The sequence below is a fragment of the Haliaeetus albicilla genome, chromosome 28, assembly GCF_947461875.1.
Source record: "Haliaeetus albicilla chromosome 28, bHalAlb1.1, whole genome shotgun sequence".
Classification (NCBI taxonomy): domain Eukaryota; kingdom Metazoa; phylum Chordata; class Aves; order Accipitriformes; family Accipitridae; genus Haliaeetus; species Haliaeetus albicilla.
The window spans coordinates 16,693,340-16,711,359 of NC_091510.1; the positions used below are offsets into that span (position 1 = coordinate 16,693,340).

At 46.0% G+C, this 18,020-nt stretch overlaps 1 protein-coding gene across 1 annotated transcript in view; it reads left to right on the forward strand.

The window, feature by feature from the left end:
* Positions 1-370: 370 nt before the first annotated feature.
* The window catches only part of WIF1 (WNT inhibitory factor 1), a 44,430-nt gene continuing 26,780 nt past the window's right edge, over positions 371-18,020 (forward strand). The window contains exons 1-2 of the mRNA XM_069773269.1: positions 371-577; positions 695-834. Coding sequence (XP_069629370.1) covers positions 445-577; positions 695-834 — 273 coding nt within the window. The 5' untranslated portion in view covers positions 371-444. The remainder of the gene's footprint in view (positions 578-694; positions 835-18,020) is intronic.

Consider the following 18,020-nt stretch of genomic DNA (forward strand, 5'->3'; position numbering starts at 1 on the left):
TCGCCCACCTTTGCCGGGTCCCGCCGGCAGCCCCCTGCCCGGCGGCACCCACCTGCCCTTTCGGGGATGCTCCCCCCCCCCCCCCCCCGCCGCCCTCCGTGGCACCTCTCCTCGCGCAGAGGGGGCGCGGGTCACGCACCCTCCTCCCGGCCCTCGCCGGCGCCCCCCGCAGGAGCGGGCGGCCACCCGGGGCAGCGGCGGGGGCTGGTGCTGAGTACCGACCTCCCCCGCGGCCGCCCCGCCGCCCTGCCCGGCGGGGGAAGGAGCGCTCCCGGCGAGCGCCAGGGCTCCCCGGCGGGAGGCCCTGCCCGGCTGCGACGGCGCCCGCCCCGCCCCGCGCCCCCCCCCCCCCCCTTCCCGCCTCCCGCCGCCGCCCCGCGGCAGAGGGCGGGCGCGGTGGCGGCGGGAGCGCGAGCGGCGGCGGCGAGCGGCGGTGCGCGGAGCATGGCCCCGGCGGGGCGGCTGTGCGCCGCGCTGCTCTGCGGCGCCCTCAGCCTCTGCAGCCTGCGGGCCGCGCCGCGGCAGCCCGACTCGCTCTACCTGTGGATCGACGGCCGGCAAGCGCGGGTCCTCCTCGGTAAGCGGGGCCGCTCCGCTCCCCCCCCCCCACCACACACACCCCCCCCCGGCCGGCGGCGGGAGCCCTGCGCGGCAGCGGGGCCCGCCGCCCACCGCGCCCCTTTGCCCTTCGCAGGCTTCGAGGAGGACGTTCTGATCGTGTCCGAGGGGAAGATGGCCCCCTTCACCCACGACTTCAGGAAAGCCCAGCAGAGGATGCCGGCCATCCCCGTCGGCATCCACGCCATGAACTTCACCTGGCAGGCCACGGGGCGGGTAGGTGCGGAGACGGGGCCGCGGACGAGCGGCGGGGGGCGGCTCCGTAAACCGCGGCAGGTGCCTCGGCTCTGCGGGAGCTGAGGAAGCCCTCTCCCGGCCGGGCCGGCCCCGGGCGCCGGTGGCTCTGCCGTCGGGGCCCCCGCCGGAGCCGCCCCGTGAAGCCGAGGGGTCCCGCGGCTCGGGCGGGTCGCTGGGAAGGCGATCCCGCGGGTGGGGGGTCGTACAGCGCCGGGGGGAGAGCCGGCGGGCCGGGGGGTGCGGGCAGCCCGGCGGGGCCCCCCGGGAAGACGGCAGCTGCCCCGGCCTCTCACAGCGTCTCGGCGGGTTGGTGGTTCCGCGGTGCGACTGTCTCTAGCGTATGGACGCGTCCGACAGGTTGTTCGCGGAGCTCTCTTTCCTAAACGTGCGCACTTAACTTGTGGCTCTGGTAGATAATAACGCTCCTCGGCAGACTTAATCTTACCGAGCTTAATTGCAAACCCGCCTAAATCTGCAGCGTGTTGAACCCCCTCGGAGTCCTCTGTTGAAAAGATAAGAATGCGTGACGTGTTTTCGCGAAGAAACATATGTGTGATTTGACACACTGACAACATATGTTAAATTTGCATAAAGCTGAAACACGTTAGCATACGTTATCATGGATACAGAAAAAAAGTCATTGTAACGTAAGAACGATGGCTAAAGTTAATTCATTTTTATGATGCTGAACGCTGCCTTCATACAATAAAGAGATTGGTAAGGATGAAACAATATTTACCTTCAAATATTCGGTGAGAATTGGTTGTATAATTCAGCTAATCGCAGCTTCACAAATTTGCTTGTGGTTTTGGTTGTTTTAAAATACTCTAACGACAGGGCTCGTTTGGCTTTGAGGTGTTGTCTGAGGCCCTTGTAATTTTTGCTATCCTCCCAAAGCCTTTGAGTTGAGGGAACGCTTCACCTCCTCTTTTAGAGAGGGAGGAGAATGTGGAGAGACAAAACTTACTCACAAAGGCTAAGCGACTTGCTCAAGGTCTTTGGTGTTCCAGTCCAGCTTTGCAGAGAAAACAACTTTATACGCCAAGGGCTGGCATTTAAATACGTAGAAATAATTAGGGTGTTTTGGGACTGTCTTTCCCGCTCCATTTCTCTGCCAGCTTCAGCTGCTGTCCATGATAAAACTGACTCTTTTTGGAAAGAAGGATTGAGATGTTAGACTGAACCCTGTCCTTCTTCTCTTGTCCTTCTTTCTTGTGTTCTCCTCTCCCTCCTTTGCTGCCTACAGGTAGCTCATTAGGAAAAGATGATTGTAGCACTGATTTCAGTGAGAAGAGTCACAGGCTTAAAGGCAGCATAGACAAGTGTTCCCCTTGATGCAGCCTGGAGGATGAAATCTCTTCTGAGCAGCAGCAAAGCTGTTGATTAACCCTTTATTCCTCCTCCTTTTTGCTGAATTACTGAATTCCTGTAGACAAAACATAATTAGTAAGTGAAATACCTAAATGGTTAAAGTAGTGTCATTGCACTACTCCATTCCTAGAACCGTGTGTTAACTTTCAGATATTTATGGGTCAAACAAGTGTTAAAACCGAGCGACTCTGCCTCTGGAGATTGTCTAATCCCATCTAGCTACTCCTTTCGAGTTCATCTGTGTGTACAGTCAATATAAACACTGCCACCCCAGTCTTATATCCACCCCAGTGGATATATAGATACTTACGCAGGTCTGCAGAAGAAGAGCAGGATTTCAACCAGCAGCCTAAGCTAAGGAAGGAGTTTCAGCCTCCTAGTGTGTTAGGAATTGGGGGAAAAAACGGACATGCTTAGCATTCTAGAGAAAATGTCTACTGTTTGGTATCACAAACAGTCCTGTCGGGTTTTGCATCCCTTGGAGGTGTTTGGGTACAGCTGCCTGTTACTCACAGTTTTTGTCATCCTCTGTGGAAACCAGGGCACTCGCTGTCCTTATGCCACCCAGCCTTTTACGTGATGAGAAGGGGCAGGAAAAAACATGCATATTTCTTCTGTAGCCCATCGGGCAACAACATCATTGCCCACAGTAGTGTTGCAAAGAGAAGTAGGATAAAAGTTATTTGTGGCAAAAGAACACAGTTTCTTCACAATTTCCAATTTTTTATGAGGGGAAGAAATGAGTAAATTTTAACAGATTTTTTCAGTCTTCTGGTTTTAAGTATACATGTTCTTAGAAGTTTCCGTTGACATGTCCAGGAAAGTACTAAATACTTGCTACCTTTATTCTGGTAGAATACTTTTTTTTCTGGGAATTTCCTAAGTCAGGGAAGGGGAAGTGGGAAGAGGAGAGGAGAGGAGAGGAGAGGAGAGGAAGAGAAGAGGAAAGGGGAGAAGAGAGGCAAGAAAGGAAGAAGGAAAAGAAATGGAAGCTAGTACTCTTTGAAAGAAGAAAGGCATTCAAGATATTGAAGTACTAGACTGCTTTCTGTAAGATACCTGTTAACTAGCATACAGTTGTCTCCTGTTTGGGAAAATGGAAGTAATTTCTTCTGTGAGTCTTGTATCTTGTGCCTTACAGACCTCCTAACCTTGTATCCCACTTGAGATTTGAAGATGTTTCTCTAGGGCTCCAAGGTTTGGGGGGCTGTCAGTAGTATATGGCACAGCCTCTAGCAGTAGCTAGACCCTTTTTGGGTCTGTAGGGACTTCTCCTGAGTAGGTACAGCAGATCCTCTCTGTGTCCTTATGTGGTTCCTAGCCCTTTTATCAACAAGACGGGGGGTGAGCGAGTGGCTGGGTGGGTGCCCAGCAGCCAGCCAAGGTCAACCCACCACACCTGGGATCTCCAGGAGGGTGGGGCTGAGCCCCTCCTGATGTGCGCCTTGCACCCCTCTTTACACCTGTGGAAAGTGGGGATAAATATCCCGTGGGTAGATTCTATCTGCCTGCTCCTGGGATAAATAATGATCCAAGTTGTAGGTGAGTAAATAATCCAGGCCAGGGAGAGGCAATGCTTCTCAGTCCTGCACTGCTGTGTATGTCCATATTCTAGTTCAAAAACATCTGCTGAAAGGAACATTTGAAGGACTAGATTATATCTGTATTCTGTGTAAACTGAAGTGGTAAAAACCCACTATGTTGAGATGTTACATTTCTCATACAGTGGCCTTTGTGCCCTGGACCCATTTTATGTGGAAAAGATTTTGTATGGTAAACAAACAATTAAAACCATTTTCACTAGAAAACATTAACCAAAGAAAAGCATTCGTTGCTTTTATTCCTTAGTTCATTAGTTCTAATTAGTTATTAGGAAATACCAGGAGAAACCCAGAATTTATGGATCTGAAGGTGCTGAATACCTGCTTTTTCTGGTGAAGTCAGGATGAGCCAGGGGTTATGAGAAGGCTGGAGTACTGCAGAACGGGATTGTTATGTTTTTATGCACTCTATGTTTTTACCTATGAATTTAAACGTAAGATTACAGATGTCATGTTCTCTTGGGAGAAAATGTAATCTGGATACATTGGTAGTTAAAGATTGCTCCTTGATTTGAAAGGTTTAAAAAAGCAAAAATCAGTGGTAATATATATAGAGTACAGTAGGCATCTGTGTAACCACTAGAGCTCACTGGTGTGCTTCTTGCTCTTATTCTGTATGGTTTTTGCAAAAGAAAGAAAGGGCTTTGGGGGTCTTGCCCTCTGGGGAAGATTGATTGCACTTAAAGACTTCCCAGTGAGAGAGGAATAGATTCTATTACGCTAACGAATGCTGCGGCATGTTTCACTGTGTCCAGCAGTGAGTGGAAAGTACCAAAGATTGCAGTGATAACATCATCTCGACAGCATTTAGGAACTTATGACAGGTATTTAAGCTCCAAATCCACAGAAACCAATACATATGCTTAACTTCCAGTGGGACTTCTGACAGCAATAAAATTAAGTTTACACGTGAGTACGTATTGGTGGGAGAGAACCATGTCAAAAAAAAAAGGTTGATCAGTGCACAGGAAGCAATTGCTCAGTGACAGAGCAGCAGCCTTAATAGACAGGAGATGAAAAAAGAAACCAAAAAGCAGGTTGGAATTTTTGTTCTGTAGCAGTCTCTGGTCTGATCCACAGAAACAATCAGTCTGGGCCACAACCTGCCCAGTCTGCTTTCTTCCTTTCAGATACGGGAGAAGTATTTGGGGTCAGATGAGTTACTGTAGCATCTTGCTTCCCATTCCCCAGTGCCATGAGTGCCCCACGGCTCCTCTCCTGTTGCAGGGTTGAATGTGTGCCCATGATGGGATGCCTGAATACTGAGTCCTGTGCTGGTGCATGGCCCGTGTGACTGGAGCGTGCATGTATTTGTCTCATGATGCGTGGATATCGCACGTGTATTACGTGCTAAAGAAGTATCCAGCCTTGTGCTGCTGGATGCATGCCGTTTTGCGATATGGCAGTGGTGGTTCTGCCCCGTGACAGGAGGATCAAGTGCTGGGGAAAGGCCTTTGGTCTGTGAGTGCTTCTGGTCACAGGAGCACAAGTGTCAGGAGATAAGGGGACACCCCAGCACATAGTCCTCGAGGCCTTTAAAAGAGGCAATTGGACCTGTCCCTACTGGAAAGGCTGGGTTACTTCTGGTCAAAGAGTTATTGATAACCTTGAGTAAAGCAAAAAGATGCCCACCTCTTAAGACAAGGGGATGTATGTCACCAGTGCGTTTTCTAATGTCATTTCTATATTGTAAAGTGGAGTTTAGGAACGGTATATAATTACAGCTCCTGGAGGCTAGTTCTGTTCTCAGCAATGTGACCATCAACCCCAAATAGCTCGGTTGGTTTCTGTGGAATTACCATATATTGCTGAGATGTAGCCTGATGGTGAAGATAAAATGGAATGTCCAGCTATGCCAGGAGAAGTTTTGTTTCCTTGCCCAGAGGAAAGCTGACTACCAGTTTTAAGGCATTGTTGATGCAACAGGGTGCTCCATTCAAACATCACTATTTCCCTGATAAACTGAAAGAAAACAAAAACCAGTGAACTTCAAAATATGTAATTCTTCAAAGGAAACTTTTCTTCAAAGAAACTGCTGAACTTTTTGTAAATATCTGATTCATACCCAGGGATTACAGTGATGCTTTTCAGCTTAAAAAAAGCCTCATAGGCACAAGTTAGGTGTTTTTTCCAATAAAAGTATGGCTGTTCTGGAAGTTTGGTCAAGGCAATCGCATAAACTCGCACTCTTGGGATTTACAGTAGTACCTTCACTGTGGTTTCATGTCACCAAACAGAGGAAATACTTTGTTTTCTGACCTCTGTACCAAAATTTCCATGTGGAATGTGAAGATGTTTACATACTGTGAGCATGATTTTTAGACAGGGGCTTCTCATATCGAGAGCACAGCTCCAAACCTTTAATATTTAGATTCTGCTCAGCTGTGGTATTTTGCGTCTCAGTGTTGTAGACATGCCACCAGGGATCAAAGTAATGCTGTAGAGATCCCACTTTCTTAGTAAAGCAGGCATGTGCCAGCCATCTGTTGTATCTGCTGATAGAAAACAGCAGTAAAGTTTCTCAAAGTTTTGCCAAGACAAAAAGGGGGGGGGGGATTTATTGCTCAGCAGAGATGAGTTACAAGGCACCTTGTAGTGTAAGCTACATCTGGTTTCCATAGTAATTTACATGGTATATGTGTACACTACACAATTATTCTTTTTACACAGCAGTGTAAAGCTGTGTTAAATAAACCATTCTTCAAGATTTTCATTGTTTATCCTTTCCATAAATTTTCTAATACATTTTTAACAAAAAAGCTTAAGTAATAAAATATTTCCACTACTTTTACATTGGTAGCTGCATTGTACAACATAACTGTTGAAAAGCACTGGAACTAACAGGACACCCCAAGCTTCAAGACCGTATTTTGTGAAAAAGTGCAGATTTCTCTCCCCATGCTACTAACGTTTTTTCTGAAATATAAAATCCAGGCTGTGTTGCTTTCCTCTTCTTTGTGGAAGTGAAAATGTTTTCTGTCAACATCACCTCTTTTTTACAGACAGTTTCCCAAGTATGTTCTTTGTGGTCTAAAGTTAATGCCATCACAAGCGATGCCATGGAATGAAAAGTAAGAACTAACCATAACGTGAACTAACTTGAAGAATTTTTAATGTATTTAACTTCTTCTGTTGGTATCATGCTTTCCAAAGAGGTTTTTTTGGGTAGCTACGAGTATGAATGACTTGCTTCTAGCCAAGTGAATTATGTACGTGTAAAATAAATGTGAGAAACCACACTCTTCTAGGGCATGCAGATATTCAAGGAATATGGTGTGACCTAGAGCTTTCAGAGCAGTGATATGTAGTAGGTACTTGCATCACATTGAACAGAATTTTAAGTATTATATATCTCAGCTCAGAGCAGTGAGTTCCTGATTAGTATTTTTAAAGCTTTCAAGAAAATGCATCCCAAAACCTTTTTTGTTTCGCCTTCCTGTGGCTTTACACTTGGCTTGCCGGGGTTTGTTCTTCTTTTATTTTCCTTTTCGTGTACAAATTCCACCTTTTGAAAGATGCTACTTTGCTTCTACTAGTCTCTTCTATTTTGCTGTTCAACCATGTTGGATTTTTTGGTTTTCTGGCATTTTTTTTTTGTTTGCTTGTTTGCTTTTTAAGTGTTTATTTGTGGCCAAACTCTTCAGTACATCAGACTGTAGCCCAAACGAGGTGGAAAGTGCAGTCACCCAAAACACACAGCAGAGAACAGACAGTTGCATTGCAATACTTGGTCTTTCCATAACAAAACACACACTGTTCTTTGCAGTGAATTAAATGTATAAAATGCAGTAGATGTCTGTTGCTGCAGGTGTATGTTTCAGTAAAAGATGAAGATAGCTTTATTGGCATTTTCTGTTATGTAAATGGCTTTTTTGAAAATTGTAAGTGGTAGAAACACAAAATCATGTTTTGGATAGGTTGTTGAATGCACAGTTGACTTAGCGTTTTTTCCCTTCTGTTTGGTTTGACTGACATTTTGAAATCTTAATTGCAATAAACTGTGATTGCAGTAAAATGTGTGTAATAATGTAGTGAAAGACTGGCTGGTCTTATACAAAATAATGTTGAGATCCATGTAGAAAAAGCACCTGGGCTATCTGTGACACTTTGAGCTAAGCTAACTGTATAAAGTCACAGAGGTCCTGCTCAGTGAGCACGCCTGCATTGAGATCGGATGTGTTCTCCCCTTGGTTGGCACCCGAGCAGATGGTGTGTGCGAGGTGACGGTCCTGCGGGGCCTCTGCCTGCCTCACCAGTCCTCCCAGTCTCTAATGAGTCCTGTCAGCCTGTAGAAGAACCTGCAGAAGATTTGTCTTTCTCCTTACACGTAACTTCACAGAAGAAAGTGCTAAATAGGCAAAAACAGGCATGTCCTCAAACTTCTGTGAGACATATTCCCGTCCCCTCGTGGCCCTTCGCCGGACCCGCTGCAGTACGTGCCTGTCTGGGTTGTACTGGGGAGCCCCGGACTGGACCCAGCACTCCCGCTGTGTCTCCCAGGGCTGAGCAGAGGGGAAGGATCACCTCCCTCGACCGGCTGGCAGCGCTCTGCCTGATGCAGCCCAGGAGGCTGTTTTGGCCGCCTTCGCCCCAAGGGCACGCGGCTGCCTCCTGCTCCACTCGGTGTCCACCAGGACCCCCAGGCGCTTTTCTGCCCAGCTGCTTTCCAGCTGGGTGGTCCCCAGCACGTCCTGGTGCCTGGGGTTGTTCCTCCCCAGGGGCAGGACTTTGCGCTCCCCCTTGCGGAACTTCACGAGGTCCCTGTCCGCCCATTTCTCCAGCCTGTCCAGGTCCCTCCGAATGGCAGCACGACCCTCTGGTGTATCCACCACTCCTCCGGGTCTTGTGTCATCTGCAGGCTCACTGAGGGTGCGCTCTGTCACGACGCCCAGGTCATTAATGAAGATGTTAAACGGTGCGAGACCTGCGGTACACCACGAGCGATGGCCTCCAGCTGGACCTGGTGCTGCTGCTGACCCGCTGAGCCTGGCAGTGCGGCGGTCCACCTATGTAAATTCCGCTTCCTCACTTCTTCTGTGGGGATGTTGTGGGAGACAGTGCTGAAAGCCGTACTAAAGTCAGGGTAAACAAAATCCACTGCTCTCCTCTCATCCCCCAAGCCAGCCATTAACACAAAACGGGCCAGGCAGGAGCACAGAACTGAGACTGGCTTGTACAATCACAGCGAAGCAGCAAACCGAAATCTGCCTCAGAAAAAGTAATATAAATAAAGCAAAGACAGTGATACTGTTGTACAGAGGCACTGAGAAGACTTTATCCAGCTGTGATACCTGAAATCCACCATAGTATGTGAATTCACAGTCCATTCATAGAAGACCACTTAGCTGCACCAAAACGCTGAGGAGGAGTTACCTGACAGGTCTGTCTGACGTGGAGAAGAGGCACGTGCAGAATAGAAATGCCTTAGCAAAGGCTTACAGAGATTTGGGGCGGATTTTTTTCTAGCCAAAGGACAAGAAAACCCCTGGATTTTTTTGCATCTAGTATGAAAGTTTGCTTTGTTTTGCAACCAACTGGTGGAATCCAGCTTGTTTGGCCATACAAGGAAAAGTGGGCAATTGCCTTCCAGCTGCTTCAGCACTTGCTGCCATCACTGCCAAATACTTCAATAAATAACTTAGAGACCAAACACCGCTTTCAGAGCTGGTCCCACAAATCCTCTGAAGTTGCCCCTTAGCCTGGATAAATAGCTAGCTAAACCCAACCGATCCTAAAGGAAATAAATATGCCTGACATCAAACCTGGCAATCTCCCAGCCTCAGGTTTTGGCCCATCACCAGGGAAAACAAAATCCCCAAACAGCAGCCCACTAATGAGAAGACCTGTCACCAGCTCTGAACGCTGAGCACAGAAACCAGTAGCAAGAGCAGCAGAGCCAGCCTTCGCAACGATGGCTGGCTGACCATCAGAGAACGAGTTCAGAGCTTTCAGTACTGCGATTATGAGCCTATTTTTTTCTGAGGACATGAGGAAGACATGGAGAGATCACAACTTGTTGATGAGCAGGAGAAGACAGGCTCTCCCTGCAATGTTTTCTACTTGCCCTCAACTTGCAAATATGTGAATATTGATATAGTCAATGGGAATATGGGACTAAAAACCACACAGGCAAATAATAAGTCCACTGAACACCTTCAGTTTGGAGTACAAGTACTAGCTTCAGCCTGCTCCTTTTAAACTGCAGTAAACACTGCTTGCATTTTTCCAAGTTTGAGCCTTAGCCAGTTCTCTTTCTTGCAGAGGTTCTGGGAAATAAATTGAACTGTTGAAACAGAGTCCATTTGAGTGACCAGGTTGAAACAAATTAATTTTTTTCTTGTGAAGCCACAGGTACATTGAATGGCTGCAAGCAGCTACCTGCCTGCAGTATTCCACACAGGGACCTTGAGGGAGAACAGGCAGGTTGCACAGCAGAGCACACTGGCATCTGCCAGGGAGGAAGGAGAGGCAAAACACAATTACTCAGGTCTGTAATTACAAACAACAGATGAAATGCATAGCCATATTAAGAGTTGGGGAAATAACTTGCTAGTAGGGCATGTTGACCATTACCTTGGCTGATCTATTTTTTTGGTTTGTGCTGGGTTTTTTAATCTCCCTCCTTCCAGTTTTGCACAGGAACATCCATTCAGATTGTGTGGGCGTGATCCGATTTCTGTATTGGCAAAAGAGCGTAGCTGGAAGCTTATGACCCAACACGTTGGTCCCCTCCAGTCAGAGCTGTGACGTGTTGGTATTAGGTACAGGGTGGAGAAGCTTACACTGTCCCTTACAGACAGAAATTAGAGGCCTTCATCACATCAAGAACCACTTGGGTTTCACATTTTTACTTGACCTAACAGTAGCTTTCCTTTGATGGGACAAAGTACTTTATGCTGCCCACTAATGGAGTTTACATTTGAATTGTGTCAGTGTGAATATCCCGTTTAGTTAATGAACCCTTTTTAATTGTCCTGCCAAACATTTGCAGTCAAGTAAACTTCATAATTTATATAGTTGGTGCCATGATGCCACTGTTACAATGATTTGTTTAGACAGCAATTAATTGAAACCTAACAGTAGAATTACAAGATTTAAAACATTGCTAAGTATTTAACTTACATAAATAAGACCTTTATTCATCCAGAAGTGAGGTTTTCTCATCCTGTAAGATGCAATCAAGCAGTGTAAGTTCATTCAATTAAATGAATGGGGAAATATTTAAGAGGATGAGGGATCCGAAAGTTTGCTGGCAGGAGGAATGGTTACCTGGAGGTATAGAGCTCGCAGCCTCTGCAGGTTCTCGTGAAATCTCTGTTTCTCCACCTCTCCCCAACCCCATCAACTCCAACAGAAACTTCTGTCTCTAGGTTTATACATTTTTCTTGTCCCTGTCTGCAAAGATTGAGGTAACTGCAGTAAGGTCTTTCCCCACTTCTTGGTTTAGAGCAGGTGATGGAGTGTACCCAGGTTCTTCAGGATTTCTTCCCTTCCCCAGGCCAGAGGTCTCATGAAGGGTGGGAAGCAGAAAGCCAGTTTTGTGAGAAATGGAAAGAAAGGGATGGCCATTGCCATTCTGTGAAAGTGGTGTTGTGGGATTCTTCCCTCTCTGATTCCTTTATAACCACTGCCCATCAAAACAGAAGAGGATCCCCAAACTAACCCTCTCTGCTCCGAGGAGAGATTTGTACCCATCTCCTGCTCTGGCTGTGCCTGGTTATTCCACTCGGGAGAGGGGAAGGTGGAAGAAGCAACCAGTCCGCAGGGGCTTCCCCCGGTGTGGTGAGACATAGAAAGGAGGGCTGGAGCTTTTCTTATAACCTGAGCAGAATTTCTTGAACTGGTATTCAATTACTGAGAGTTTGCAACACTGTTCCACACATTATTATGCTGCCTATGCAACCAATCTGGTTTTGCTACCCCAGCCACATTGACAGGACAGTTTACTTTAAATGCATAAGCATCTACTCTGACGATAATCAAGCAGCAGAGATGTTTAGGTGAACCTTCATTTTTATCTCTGATTATAGGCTTCCAGATAAGTCAGATTTAGTAATGGTATACTTAAATTAGTTCCTGTGGTAAAGTCTAAGTTATATTTCTGGCAAGCACGAGATGAGCTACTGACCACTCTCAGTGCGTAGAAAATATTTTAAGACATATCTCTGAAAAAGCAAAAAGCCTTGGATTAAAATCTGTACAACCTGCATGTTGAAAACTCGACCATTAACTAGACATACCTTTCAGTGTATCATGGAAAATGGACCTTCTAACCGAGGTGTGTTGTTCACTTATTGTCCTTCAGGAGTATGTTAATAGCTTACAAATAAATCATAATTTTTCTGAAAACAGATTTCTACTACTTTAAAAATCTGCATTTGAAAACATATGTGGATATTTGCATATGACCAGCATGGTTTAGGCTTGAGAGTTTTTTCCATACACATTTCCCCAAAAAACATTTCTCATAAATCTTGTGGTCAGCAAGTTGTGGCATTCCAGTTTCTGCCACCCCTAATTCATATGCATCTCAGTTTATTAAATACAATTGAAAGGTTACAGCAACAAACTATTACATGAAGATAGTTGGCCTTCGTGTGCAAGCATATTTTCCCTAGACCTCTGCCTGTCTTGTAGTCCACAGCTTGCAACTGTGCAGTTTACTGTGTATCTGCATATTAATGTGTCCCGTTGGCTTAATGGGCCAGATTTTCAAAGGCTACTCAGCATTTGTAACAGCCATTCACTCTGAGGAAACCTGCGGGACTTCAGCACCAGTTCTTTGGTTGTGTGAGGTTGACGGTTACAGAAGCAGCTGCATGATGTTATGTCTCAGAGATGAGAATTAGTGTGGGCTCAGGTACCTAATGAGGTTTTAATGTTCTGTAAAAACAGGGACGGAGTTAAGTCTGTACGTACAGCATTATTCACTGGTATTTCCTGATTTTTGACTGTTTAGCTGGATACCAAAGGACTTCTTGAAACTTTTTTTTAATCAACACAAGTGGCTTTTGTATCGCATTTCCTCTGTTTCCTTAAAAAAAAAAAGATTGAAAGGTAGTAAGGATTAGGGAAAAACCCCCACTTTGTTCCTCAGAGATTTAAAAGTTTGAAAATAGTTTGCACGTTGCATAAACTTAATCCCATCGTCTAGGCAGCCGTGTGTCTCCTCACCCTGAGCGGAGCAGAGACAGATCTCCTTCCCTGCGCACTGGGGAGGGTGTGGGAGAGTCCTTCCTCCCAGCAGAGCCGAAGAGGTGAAGAGGTGAGCAGGTTATGCGGCGTCTTCCTCACCTCCAGCTCTCCTGAGCCGTGCTTGCATGGTCCTCCTCTGGTACCACTGAGGAGATCCACAGGAGGGAGCCCATATGCTGTGTGCTCCACCATCGCGGCAAAGGCTCTTGGAGGAGCCTGGGGCTCCCTTGGCTGAAGAGTCTGGTTTGCTGAGCACCTCGGCTGCAAAAGCAGCAGAGCACCGGCCTCACCTTCGCAGCAGAGCAGCATCGTCCTTCGCCGAGGCACGTCATACCCTGACCAGCGGATTTCCTCACTGGCACACTGTATGTGTGGTTGGTATGATCACAGAAACCTCCTGGTGCAGCATCCTCGTCCAGTCCCTTCTGTAACATTCTGTACAACATTTTCCTAAGATGTGGCGAGACAGCCCCTTGGAAACAGATCTGCAACCTGTCCTCAATTTGGCTGCACAGCACAGCTAAGTGGCATGCCACGGTCGGAAAGGCAGAGCTTGGCATGTGTCTCACTGTCCTGCGAGGAGTGTCATATTCCATTTACAGACTGCAGCTCCCTGGTCACGTTTCAGAAATGTGTTTGTAATCTGGTGTTGCCCCAAAGAAACCTGTTAACACGAACTGCCTCAAGCTTATAAATGTGACAAACCTGAGTCAACTTGAATTATCCCCGGTGTATAACCTTAATGAACAATAGCAAGACCTTTCTGAAGGTGGGATCATGTGTTTGGATTTTTCGTTTTTCTCAGAGATAAAAAGCCTTGTGTCCACGTGACGGCCCTGACAGTGCCATCAGAAATGCACATGCCCTATCTGGGTGCAGGTTCTGTTCGTTTCAGCAGTGTGTTGGAGGAACCATCTTCTTGCTGCTGATTCTCAGCTTAGCGGCTTCCCCACACCAGGATAATGAAATTTGATGTCTGCCAGCAGCACAGGAACAATTCACCTCGCTTCCAGTGCCATTCCACAACAGCTTCAGCCAGGCTAGCAGCTGACACCATCCCATCTTCTTTCCCGTCCCTGGTCACACATCTCCATTCTCTTTCTTGTGCCAGTGCTGATGTGGCCACTCAGGGAGCTGCTCTGGCTGAACACTAGCCCTGCAGAAAGAAGTGATTGATTTTTAACTTGATCTGCTGCCTTGGTTAGCTCATCACATGGCCATGTCTGAAGAGGGTCGGACTGCGGCAGCGCAGTCTTGGGCTGCCTCGAGCTGCCCTGGTGTGGTCCCAGTACTGCGAGCTACAGACAATGTGGCAAATCAGATCACAACAGAGAAACAACTCCCAAACCCCTGGTGTCTTCTAACCGGCAGAAATTCAAGCAGAACCAAACAAAATTGACTCAGCAGACTGGTATCACAGCAAGTCCCACTGCAGATGACAGGGAGGGTTTGACCCACGGGCTGCTGTGCCGGGCACTGCATTTCTGTGCCCTGTAGTGATGCAGAGAGCAGACCCGACAGCTCAGCAAGGTTTGCAGTGTGGGTCGTCATTTTGCTCCAGTGTTTCTTTCTTCCTAAAAGTACTGTAGACCACACTCAGCCCAGGGCTACTCATTTAATTTAGTCAATAAAGGCTGGTTTGGGGGATTTGGAGAACCTCCAGCAGCCTTTGACTCCAACAGAAGTTAGGGATTGTCAGCACATCTGGGATGTATTGAGTGACAAAAAGGATGATTTGGCCTCAGTCTGCAAGAGCAGACCAGATTTACCGTAGCTGTGCATCAAGGAATAAATTACGTCTCTGATCTTACCAAAACTCTTTAATCCCAAATGGGGCAGTTATCTCAACACAGAGTCTAGACTTCTGTCATCAGACTCCCACTGGTTTTTCATCAGAGATAAATTTGGGCTTGGCGAGGTCCACACGTTTGTGTCTGAAGCTGAACTGTCCCACTGGCATTTTCTCTAATAAAAAGGAGGTTAGGGTTTCTGCAAAATATTCTTTTGGGGAACTTTCAGCTGCTGGCCCTCCCTGTCAGGATTTATACTGACAGATGGTAGGTCATGTTATCCAGAGTAAAAAAAAAAAAACCAACAAACAGAAGGATGTATGTAGCTTTCCCAAAATAAACTTCATACCTTTCTGAGTAGGACTTATTCCTGCAAGTGTGTGCAAAGGGTTCATCTGGAGGCTCAACTTGACCCTGACTGTCATAACTCTTCCCAATTTCTTTTGTCTTCCTCAAGTGGAGGATTGCCCTGTTCTTGGCAGCACTGCCTGTATCAGAACACTACTTTTGTCTTTCACCAAGTTTGTCTGCACAAAACTTTTAACCTAGGAAGTGCCAGGACCCTTTCTTAATCTCATTGAAGAAAGGGACCGTAGCAGAAGGAGAAAAAAGGAAAGCCAGTGTGGCTTTTTGCCATGTTCATCATCTGAATCCCCTCTAAAGAAAGACTGTGACAAGAAGAAGGGGAAGGCAAAAATGACAGACCTTGAAGAGCAGGAAGGGGTTGGTATGCTAGCAGTGGCTAGGGGCAGAAAGAAGACATTTTTGATGAGAGGATTTCTCCAAATAACCATTGCTAAAACTCAGTGAAATGTTACCAAGTGCAGAGATCTGTCTGTGTTCAGCAGCGCAGCCCATCTGCCGCAGTGAAATTCGGGACTCGCCGCCTCTCTGGGGTGTGACTTTGCTCGCAAACCAGCGCAGAGACAGTCAGCAGAGTCCAGGGCGCGTGAAGTTGCCTACGCGGCGCATAGACTCCATCTGCACCCAGGGAGAGAGGGAGACAGGCAGTTCAAGACAGCAGGTAAATCAGACTCTGGCTGGGCTGAATTTTCTCCTGCAAGTGCTGGTCTCTCTCCTCTGAGTGTACAAGAAGTCGAGGATGAGCTGGCTTTAAAGAAGATACTTCCTTTAAATGCTGGGAAATACATTGGAACTTTCTGGACCTTAACTCAAAAGACTGGACCCTGTGAGGCTGGTACTGGAACCCAGAGATGAAGCTGTGCTGACTCTGCCAATGGAAACTGCCTGAAAGACGGAAAAGTTGTTTGTAGAAACTGTTCAGTTTCTCATCAGAAACTGGGGATAAGGTAACACTTCCCTGCTTTACTATGAAGATAAGTCCATCTTCTTTTGAAAAATTTGAAGTGTAGTTATGGAGGACATAACCATATGGAGGCCTGTGTGGCACATGGAAATATTACAGTCATATATGTCCACATATGGGGGTCTTGTCTCAGTAGACAAATCTGTGATTTCAGCTACAACAGCAAACACACAAGTTCCTTTTCAGATACACTGATCGAACATTCTACTTAAATAACAAATTTAGTTCTTCTTTCATGGTAGTATCTAGAATTTGCTTTGGTCAATGGCAGCCTGTAAAACAAGAACAAAATTACTCTGGATATTCACAACAAAAGGCATTTGAAAAATCCATGAAGCAGATGTTAAAAGAGAGCAGTGTTAAGGAAGTCTTTCTAACAACCAGTCAGGAAGCAATTGAATTTTTTTCAAAACCTTTTCACCATAACTTTTAAACACTCATTTGCTGGGAGTACAAGGCTAAAGACCATTATCTACTGAGCAGTAAATAAAGAAACTCTCACTCAGAGGTGCTGCAGGCTTTCTGTCACTTGGTTATACAAAAGAGGAAGCATCCCCCTTTGAGACCCTAGAAGGACTCCAATCTGACAGAAGCTGCTGTGAGATTTCATAACTTTTCAGAAAGTTCATTGCTTACATTTTGGGGAGGGATATTTATTAGATGGGAGTGCCAGTTAAAGCCAAGAGTGAAACACATGGACTCAATAAAGGCCCAATTACGTGACCTTTGCTGTTTGCCACGCTTTTAACTTGTGTAAGTTATTGATTACACTTTCATGAGATCATAATCAGAAGGTTGTTCTTTGGTAATGGTGTGCTAGAGGAGCTTTATCCTCAACTTCAAAGCTGTCCTGTGAGGCTTAAGAACAAAGAGTTGGAAGTTTGAAGCACGGCCAGACTGAATCTGTGTGCATTATCCATGTTTACCGCCATGCAAGAGGTGGATTAGCTTATCCTTCAGCTGTGAACTTTCTCTCGTCATGTCAGATGAGCCACCATCTCTAAGGTTTACATTCGTGCTTTTAAAAGCATTCTGTTTAATTAAATGTAGTATCTGCTCAGATCTGCATCATAACTAGTCTAAATGCTTGTTACTGCAGCCATTTCCCTGATTGTAAAGGTTTTATTGAAATTATTTGACATTCTCTGAAAAGAGTTTTCAGGCTAATTTATTAATTATAAATAAATATGTCCAAAGCCTGAAACTGCACACAGTCTGTAATCTATGTAAAGGTGCGCTCCCAGGACCAGCCAGCCAAGGTTTTCACTTATCTTCCAAGCTGTGAGGGGAAGAAAATAACCTCGCAGTTTATTCTCAGTATAGATAGATCCACATAGATGTGTTGCAGGTGCTGGTAGTAGACCTGTACAGCATTGTTTTGTTAGGAACTAACCTGATGAGACAGTATTTTAGGTTTTTCCTCTAAGGAGCAGTAATAATGTCCCCTTTTTTTATTAGCCTTGGGAAATTGGCATTTTGAACATACCTGATCATGAAATCTCCACTGGAGAGAGCACTGATTTTTTGCTGAGTGACAAAAGAATGAATTAGCCTTTCCTGTGCCGCAACAAGAAATAACTTTTCAGGAGAACAGCTTTTACCAATTCTCTGGATACCAGAAAAATATGCTTCATTAAATATTTGAAGATAATGAAAGCTTGTATTTTTTAAAGTATTTTTTACTTTTTTTAATCTGAACTCTTAATGCTGTTTCTCTTTTTGGTGTATTGCTTGCTTCTCTCCCCTTCCCCAAAGCAGAGTTTTCTAATTTTCATCTGTAAGACAAAGGAGAAAACAATTTAAAGGAAACTTGTGCACCATGTATACCTTCCAGCCTGGTTCATGCTAAGAAATATCATTCCTTGCTAAAGATTTTCCAGA